Genomic DNA, 9,813 nt, shown 5'->3' with positions numbered 1-9,813 from the left:
AAGCAACAAATCTTTCTTATTGCTTGCAAGTGGGGTTTCTGTACAATGACAGCATGTATGCAGAGGTAGTTAAATTATAAATAATCCCTTTAGGAGATATTGGTCTGCAGACTTTTAGCCTGAAAGCTAATTATCTAAAGGTTAAGACTTAAACAGGCCATTTCTATATCATTTAAGAGCTGTTTGCCTCAACACCTGCAGAGCATTGGCAAAAAAAGACGACATTTGGACTGTCCGGCGCAAAAACTTAATGCAGATTAAATGGATTTGCAGTTTAAAAATTAAAAGGGGGATAACTGTTGAGCGCTTTTAAGTGTAATGTTTTGCACACGTCTAAATAAATCACACCATATTTAATTTAAAATTGGCACAGGAGATAAATCTGACGTCTGTCATGTATTTTCAAAATGCATGACAAGTGATTCTTTCCAAAGGTTAAACATTTTGACCGCCTCGTTTTCAGCTAAAGATCATCCCCGTGAAGCATTTGTTTTTGGAAAGTGTAGCAGTCGGTGCTTGATGCGTAAAAGAGAGCTAAAAACATGGGCGACAAATGATGAAAAAGTGTGATAATCCTCGAACGCACTGAGATACAATTTAAAAACATCAGCCAACTGCATTACTCAAAACCAATCAGTCATTTCCTCCCATTTCCTTAATGATGCCATTTAAAAGGTTGCGATGAATGGTGGTGTAGTGGAGCGTAAAAGCCACCCAGACTCAGGTGTTTCACCTTTTTGTTTTTATTATTTTGGAAAGGTTTCATCCCCGTTATGAAAACAAAACAAACACAAAACAACTATTAAATGTATTATATGTTATATGGGGTTTTATTAGCAAAAGATTGATCGTTTATTATGAAAATATTTGTATTTTTTTCAGGTGATGGTTCCTTATGATGGTCACCCACTGGAGCTTTTACGCATATTTGTCTTTAGCGCCACATTACTGTTAAAAAGGCGAAGATCTGATGCAAAATCTTGATATTTCTTTACTCACCATATCTGTCTCAATAATAAACGCATTCATGGTGGTATATCTCCAGCTTTGCTTTCTGATGGGAGCAGGACGAGGAGGAGGACGGGGGGTGGGGGGTCCCCGTGGACTTGTCATGTCAAACTTTTGGACCAATAGTAACGCAGCTCTGAGGAATCTGGAAAGTCTATTGGAGGGGTGAGCCAATCAGCGGGGGAGAAACGTTGGAAGTCCTGCCTCCTAATTTCAACAGATTGAAATGTAAGCCTGTCTGCAGCGCCGTCAGGAAACAGATCGAGCATTTTCGTCCCTCTTGTTCCTTATCGCGCAAGAAGATTTTCTTGGACGCGGTTTTGGACAGCGGACACGCTGGACGCGGAGCAGGATCCACGCAGGAGGCACAATCCGGACACCGTGTTCTTCATTTGCGGCTTTAACACGATGGGTGAGTTCAATGTGGGATCGTTTTTTTTTTTCTTGTCAGGGATGCAGCGCACGGTCCAACGGCAAGGTGGTCAACTGTAGCGAGATACCGGCTGTTTGTGGTGTTTTGGCGGGTCGGTTTATCTGATAATCCAGTGGGAGGACACCAGCAGACTGAATTATGACATGTGTCAGTTACGCACGAGTTTTGACTTTCGTCTTAAATTTAGCCCGTGTGCGCAACAACTCTCCGTCAGCTATTGGTTGGTGCGTTTCACCCAAACAATACACATAAAAGTGATACATTTGTATTTTAGAGTGAAAACTTTTTTGGGGGTGAAAACACTTAAAAAGATGTGATTTTGCGTAATGATTGAAATGTTAAATGCACCAATAAAACACGTAAAAGAGTGCTGGTTACATAATGCTCTTATAAATGGCAAACTTTAGAATAAGTAGATTAAAACACTTTTGCCATATTTGAATGAAGTTATACAATTATGTGTTTAAATATCAGGCCTTTTAAATGTGTGGTTTAACCCGGCTTTAGCAGTCTGTGGTGGGCCTTTGGTCGGTTATGATCGCTGTCTCATTGTTCCGCCGGTTTGTGTGTTTGTTTTCGACACCAGAGCCAGCCTTCGGTGAGGTGAACCAACTCGGCGGTGTTTTCGTGAATGGCAGGCCGCTTCCCAACGCTATCCGGCTCAGGATAGTGGAGCTGGCCCAGCTCGGGATTCGACCCTGTGACATCAGCAGGCAGCTGCGCGTCTCCCACGGCTGCGTCAGCAAGATCCTGGCCCGCTACAACGAGACCGGTTCCATCCTCCCGGGGGCCATCGGGGGCAGCAAGCCGCGGGTCACCACGCCTACCGTGGTCAAGCACATACGGACATACAAGCAGAGGGACCCGGGGATTTTTGCCTGGGAGATCCGGGACAGGCTACTCGCCGACGGGGTTTGCGACAAATTCAATCTACCCTCCGTCAGCTCCATCAGTCGGATCCTCCGCAACAAGATCGGGAATCTGTCCCAGCAGAGCCAGTATGAGTCGGGCAAGCAGGCGCCTCACCCACCGCCCCAACCAACGATACCCTACAACCACTTGTACTCATACCCGACGTCCAAAGTGCCCACTCCCCCTGGCATGCCCACCCTTCCCGGACACATGGCCATGCACAGGATATGGCCCTCCTCGCACTCCGTGACAGATATTCTGGGGATACGGTCTATTACAGAGCAACAAAGTAAGCATGGCGGCACGGAGGGCGGTTGCATTTGTTTATTGCACTACATTTAAACTACGTTTGAAGAGGGTTTTGCGCGCAAGAGTGTAAATGTGTGTTTGAGGGAGAAAGTGGATGCATTTTTTTCCACTTGAGTTACTGATTGTTTTTTATAGGCCTCAAAAAGTCGGGACGTTATAAACTCCAAGGTCTCTATGGAGAGAGAGAGAGAGAGAGAGAGAGAGAGAGAGAGAGAGAGAGAGAGAGAGAGAGAGAGAGAGAGAGAGAGAGAGAGAGAGAGAGAGCTTACATACCAGTTGACCTGCCGCCTGATATTGATTTGAAAGGGAGGCAGGTTAGTCCAGAAACAGATGGTCTGGCTTGTAGTAATAATTAAGAGGCGGATGTGGAATATTAGAGGGACAGCGGAGGCAAAGGCGGTGAGATGAAGTGCATCAAAATGAGGTGTGCTGAATGTTTGCCATGACTTGGAGCCAGACATTTTGTGCAGGACTGCGTATTCAGCAGGTTTTAACCGGGATTTTTGTTGTGCTGCACGTGTTTCGATTGTCGCTTACGTGTCAAATGCAGGTATGGGCCCCCAGATAGCGTTGGCTTGCACTCAGCGAGACCACAACTGTTTTGGAAACAGTGAAACGGGATCCGGCATAAATCAGTGTTAATGGTCGGCTCGGTGTTGTGAAAAGGGATTTTCTTAGAGCTTGTTTTCCAGTGGCAGGAAGCGAAGTGCTGTCAGTCCATTGCAAGCGGTCCTGCTGTCAGGATTCATGGGCTACCATGCACACAAACACGCCCCGGCTCCTCTCCACCTCCACCGCCATGCGAGAACTTAACTCGGGCAATCTAAACAACACAAATGTAAGGCAGATATTTCACGAGAAATCACAAGGGCAGGAATGTGTTTTGAAACGCTGCCTTTCTAAACAATGTGTGCATTTCCAAATTATTAGCAGATGTTTGTGGCAGGTTTTTTATGCTTAGTTTTACAGTAGGCCTACGTTTAAGGATAGCTCATGTGCACCAAAGTGATTTCACCAGTCAGATTATTCAAAAACTGATTTTTAATATGAATCTTTAATGAGGAATAGCACAAATCTGGACAATATGTACAGAATTACTAATCAGGCCTAGTGATTTTATTTAAGCTATTTAATTTAAGGCGCATGCGGGGACACACCGATTTAAACGCACATTACATTTCTGAATTTATCAAAAAATATAATTTCCACATACAAAACGCATATATTTAAAAAAAGATTTTTATCGAGTTATAACTTTGGTGGGCTTGCTTTTCCCAGTGTAAACGTTGGGGACTGTGTTTAACAGAATATCCATCACGATCAAAGGAGGGAGACGGTGAAAGTAAATCTAATTTGTCCCCCGACAGGAAGACGCTTTGGTGGGCTATAATGTCCCTGACCCACCAGAGTCGTCTCACTTCTCCGCCCATCTTCAACTCAATCTGATCCTCAGGGGGAAACCAAAACATTTAGTTTCTTTCACTCTGTATACTTGAAGGCACGTAAAAAAACAGTTTCACAACAAATCACAATGTTCTAAGTCAAAATCCCGATCAGAGACGGTTAATGCCTGATCACGTTTATTGATACATTTACTGAAACAAGATAATTTATGTTAATATCTCACGTGCAAAAAAATTGAAAGTGTCTCTATAACAGATTATGTAAATATTGTACTGGACACTAAAACTGCTATTCTTGTTTGAATAACGTTTTATTAAAACTTTACGCACACGAAAGCCCATAGGATGTTGCTATTTGCGTAAATGACAAATAATCGTGCTTTAGTGCAAAATGTCACAGGGTTTATGGTCTAATGCAACTTAACCTGTGCCTGATCGATGCATGAGAGGCAGCGGCCTATGCGGGTCATTTCCTAATCTTAAAATCTCCTCTTCCTCTCTCTCTCCCCCCCAGTTAGTGACAGTGCATCCTTTTCCAGCGCCAAACTAGAAGAATGGAGCGCTATAATCAGTACTAATTCCCCTCCAGCAAGCTCTCCACTAGTCAATGGCGTGAATAAACCGCATTTAGAACTTAAAACAAAATACACATAGGTAAAAAAAATGGACACCTCTCATTTTTTGTAACCTAAAAATGCAACATTAGTGAAGAGAGTATATCCAAACTGCTGGCAAAATGGCTTTTAATCTAACTGAACTCTTGAGTATTTCATAACATTTTAATAATTATGTGGTTTGGAAATTTCACAGCGTTTAATGCGCTCCTTATGCGGGCTAGTTGGTAATGGTGCTTTTTAAAATATCTTATTATTGTTCCACTTCCTGTACAGCCTGCTGCATAGTCAGTGCCTGTATGAATCATCTGAGTGTAACTCATTTAATATTTAGTAGGTTAAATAGATTTTAGATATTCTCTTGATTCTTGTTTTCAAGCTCGATGTGTTGGGTTTTTTAATTCATTGTGGAATGTTTTAACACTCAGAAACTGGTTGGACACATAAATAAGAGTCAAAAACTAAAACGGTTTCCTGCTAAATTATTCTAATATAGGTCTTTAGGATTTTAATGGGTTGGTTTCAGCGTTAGAATCCGTACAGAGTTTGAGCCAAGACATTGAACTGCATAGAAAGAACTTTGACATCAGCATAATGTGTCTTATTCAGCTTTATTGCAAAAAAAAAAATGCAGAAAGTAAAGTAATTTTTTTTTGTCTAAAAATAACTGTTATGCAGGCCTTAACTTCCGGCACATTATTATTTGTATTATTATGCAGAGTTCCACAAAACAAGAAGATAAATACACCAATCGATGCCGAATTTCACACTAATTTAAAATACTTAGTTTTCCTAATTATAATTTTTAGAAATACAATTTATTACAGAACCTAAATCTATTTATATTTTTATAATTTTTTTTCTCAATAAAAATTAATTTTAGTCGTTTTATAGTCTTATTTTTGGTTTTCTAGAGGGATAACCCACGTGTGCGCGCGCATTCGTCCTCGTTTTCTCTTATTTTGACAGGGTGTGTGATTCTCATTACATACAAAAACAAACAAAAGACAATTTCATGCCGCATAATTTATTTTGCCACTTTATGATGGTGGGACTTTTCATTCTTGTTACGCAGAAAACAGGACCGATGCTGTGAGATTAGCAGCGCTCACAAGTTGTCAAGAACAAGCCAGAACAAGACTGTTTGAGCGTTTAGAAAACCAACCGTACAAAAACAGAAGTGAGCCAGAAAATAACAACTCTTTAAATTACAGATTTTATTGCATGAAAAACAAAAGTAAGTAGTGTTCCACCATAACACTGGAGGATTAACCGAGCCTTTGTACAGGCTCCTTCAGCAGCCTGCGCACATCTAATGTTAAATAGATCTGCATTTGTTCTTTGAGGGAAACGCAGTAAAATAGAGATGTCATGCAAGGAGCGTAATGAAAAGTGTTCAAACTGCAATTACTTTTCTTCGAATTTCCAAAACAAAGTGTCACTTGTTTCTTATTTTCTCCGTAAGGTTGATTGTGTGTAGAAAGATAATTCAAATGGGACCCTGAACGCATCATCGGCCTAAATCATATCCACTGATTTCTGTGTGAGGCCAGAGGGCTGCAGTTAGTAACATGTGGCCTATAGGCGCTGTTTGGAGGGCAGATGCACCCATGGGACTCTCAGAGAGGAGCATCATTAAAATAGATTTAAGGTTGAGTCACGAGCTCAGTGCGCGCGGCGGCTCGGAGTTTCGAAAACGGTTGGAATTTTCAGTAAAATGGACTATACATTAAAAAGACAAATACAACTGATTGACAAAAGAGCTGTGACACTGTTTACACAAAAAAGTTGGTAAACTCTTCAAGTAAATACACACACACACACACACACACACACACACACACACACACACACACACACACACACACACATAAATCATATATATGATTTGTTGTTCAAACAAATCATATATAAATATGGGATCAGAGCGTGACAAAGTAAATACATTTGAGTTGTAATTATTTGGATGAATGGCGTCAATGCTTTTATTTAATATTCAGTTCTGATTTGACTTGTTCTAAAATATTACTAATTCAAGGAACCATCAAAACACCAACACAACAAAAATCAACTAAGATTAACCTAAACAAATTAGTATTATATACATACAATACAGACATTTATTATCTTTGCAGGATAGGATATATGATCATATTTTTATAGGTATATTGTCTAAATTCTAAGATATAGAAAATATACAATACATTCTTATCCACCTCTGATGTGAATATACTTATAACAGGTACACATAAACATAACTGTCGGTCTGATAACAGTCATAAATATATGCTTTGAAAACCTTTTAAATGCTGTTGACTTTGTGTCAGACAGGTGTTGATTCGTCTCTGCAGCCCTTGCTGAGGCTGTAGTGTTCTTGATTGCATTATACTGTAGTTGTGTGTGTTACATGTGGTGCTTTTCATTAGTGGCAGATGTGATCATCCTATAGTCTAATTAAACACTTTTCCAACTGATATAATTGGAAAAAAAAACATTATTTTAGCTCAAAGCCTGTGTAGCTACTTCTGAAATTAGCTTCAGTATCTTTGAGCCGAGTGAAGACACATGCACACGCACAACTAGGTTTCTCTTTATAGTTATGTTTTATGATTGCCTCAAATGTCAGCTCAGAGTATAATTTTTTATTTTTATTTTAAAGAAACAGCCAGTGACTGGTGGACAATGAAGTCAACCAAACTGAAAAGATCCCAATTTTAGAAAATAATTCTCAGTAGTCTCAGACCACCCAGCAACAGAAATTCGGCCTCCCTGTTGAAATGCTTTGGTGAATTCCTCAAGTTAAGTCCTGTCGCTGTGCCAGAAAACCAAAGCCCATTCATGCTCCGAACCCCATGTTCGCCTCATTCTCTATCATATTTCCCCTCTTCCTGCCCTTTCACTCTCAATCTCTCATGACATCTGTTTTGTGGCGCCCCCCAACCACCCCGTCTCCCATCATCTGACGTGGTAGAACAACGCAGCCGGGGTAAACGTCCACTTTTGGGGTAGAAAACAAGTCCCATAGACAGACGGGCAATCACGCATGTATGGTTTTTATCCATCTTTAATATGTTCCAGGGGCATGAGAGCGCATAATTGATCATTCATGCTTTCATCAAAATTGGGAAAATGGTTTTTTTATGTGGTGGCTGTGAAGTTAGAATTTTAGTTTCTGCTGTTTTTAATTCAATCACTATTCCTTTCACTTTCCCCTACAGCTTGCTTCAGCCTTTTTCCATTATAACTCAGCAGCTTGTGTGTATCTACTTGGGTTGTGGGTCACCAAACAATGTAGCTAAAAATTAAAGTCTTGCTTCTTAATCCGCAGCCAAGAGAGTAGCTTTTGTGGCAGATCATTTTAGGTTTTCAATTCTGAGGTAAACCACAGACTGAATCCCAATCTGTGATTTCTACACCGAACATGGGGGCCCGAAAGACAAGTTATCAGTGACCTTTCAGACATTTAACGCAGATTTTTCTCTCTCTTTTGTTCCCAGATGCTGAATGGCTTGCCCACAGTGAACAGCTATGTCACAGCACCCAGCATCCCTCCCTACCACCCTCCCACCACCCAAGTGTCACCCTACATGGGGTACAGCGCCACCACGTCGGCCTATGTGACCGGTCCCACATGGCAGCCGGCCAGTGGCAGTGCTCTATCTCCCCACAACTGTGACATCGCCACCTCTCTGGCCTTCAAGAGCATGACAGCCAACTGTGACGCCATGCACCCCGTCACTGCCTCGGCGCTGTGAAGTCAGACTGATGGGAGAGAGCGAGGGCAGGGGTGGGGGGGTTGAGAGACAGCGAGGACAGGAGACAACAAGTCTGTCCCCTGTGGCTTCATTTCATTCCCGCTGCCTCCTTTCCGTGAAGGACTCGGCCCCAGGACCCATATTTGTGCCACTTCCTCCTTCTCCTGCTACACACAGTCAGACCAAAGACACACAAGGAGTAAACTGTCCTTTTTTTTTTTTTTTTTTTTTTTTTTACAACAAACTTGTTTGAAAGAACTTGCAGGACAGACAGGTGTACTGAAGGACTGATGTATGACTGCTCCTCTATCCATCAACACAATTCCTCACAGATTCTTTATTGCACACTTCTGCAAATGTCTTTGGGCAAAATGGGGTAATGTATAACTTCCCGAGTACGCAATCAAAGAGGGGAAAAACTTTGCATTAGTGTTTCAGGGTGCTTAATATTTGCTATTGTTTTTTTAAATATATATATTTGTTTGTATGCTTTTTTGTGTTATGTTTTGATAAAAGCAACTGGCTTATGGAGCATTGTTTTCCCACTTCTCTAAAAATGTACTGCAAGAGCTCCAGAGAGAAGTTTATTTATTAGATTAAGGTACGTTGAATGAAGTGCAATTAGCCTTACAGACAGCTTGGGAATCTCCACATACGTTTATAGACAAAATTGGCATTGGTCTTATGTTGGAGTCTAGAGCATTAACAATTGACAAATGTTGCACAATGAAATTGAATGTATCTTATTAAATTGTTTGGCTGTTATTGGTCTTCATGGAGTCTGCCGGTTGTTTTGGGGGAATCCCCAACAGTTTTTATTCTGAGAACAATAGACGTATACAATATTTATCTTCCCTCTCCCTTTCTGTTAGTAGCTAGCTTCAGGTACAATCAGGGTATTATAGCCTGCCGGCCTGTTTTACATGAGCAGGAAACTGCTTTTGATAAAAAAAAAATCTACGTTCACGCTCATGCAAGGCCTGAATTGTCTAGTACCGAGCGTCACGGCTCACTAGGAAAGTTCATCAGAATGCTTTGAACACACAGTTTTGGCACCACATAAAGCAATTCTTTAAAATGTTTGAGTCATTAAAATAACCTCACCTCATTACACTTAATATGGCCCTTTCTATATTCATAAACATGTATGCCAGATTATTAGCTCAACGCAAAAGAAATACATGGTTTAAACAAATGAATGTATGTATTTATAAATATATATACTACAAAATTAAATTTTGCAATTTTTTTTCTCAAATAAACTTAGGGTCTTAAGCACATTTTATTGTGTTTTTTATATATATATATATATATATATATATATATATATATATAAAAAAAATGAAGCTCAGTAGTATTACAAAGATAGAGAAAAGATA

General features: G+C 40.5%; 1 protein-coding gene across 1 annotated transcript; it reads left to right on the top strand.

Moving 5' to 3' along the window:
* The first annotated feature begins 1,225 nt into the window (after nt 1-1,225).
* On the top strand, nt 1,226-8,508 carry pax9 (paired box 9). The gene is given in 4 exon segments (XM_068721864.1): nt 1,226-1,420; nt 2,028-2,642; nt 4,580-4,719; nt 8,177-8,508. Coding segments are annotated over 4 exon segments (1,017 nt in total). The 5' UTR covers nt 1,226-1,416; the 3' UTR covers nt 8,435-8,508.
* Nucleotides 8,509-9,813: the final 1,305 nt, after the last annotated feature.

This window comes from Cebidichthys violaceus, unplaced genomic scaffold, assembly GCF_023349555.1.
Source record: "Cebidichthys violaceus isolate CVI_PGR_0920_01 unplaced genomic scaffold, fCebVio1.0.p SCAF_28, whole genome shotgun sequence".
Classification (NCBI taxonomy): Eukaryota; Metazoa; Chordata; class Actinopteri; order Perciformes; family Stichaeidae; genus Cebidichthys; species Cebidichthys violaceus.
This window is presented reverse-complemented; position numbering and strand designations above follow the sequence as displayed.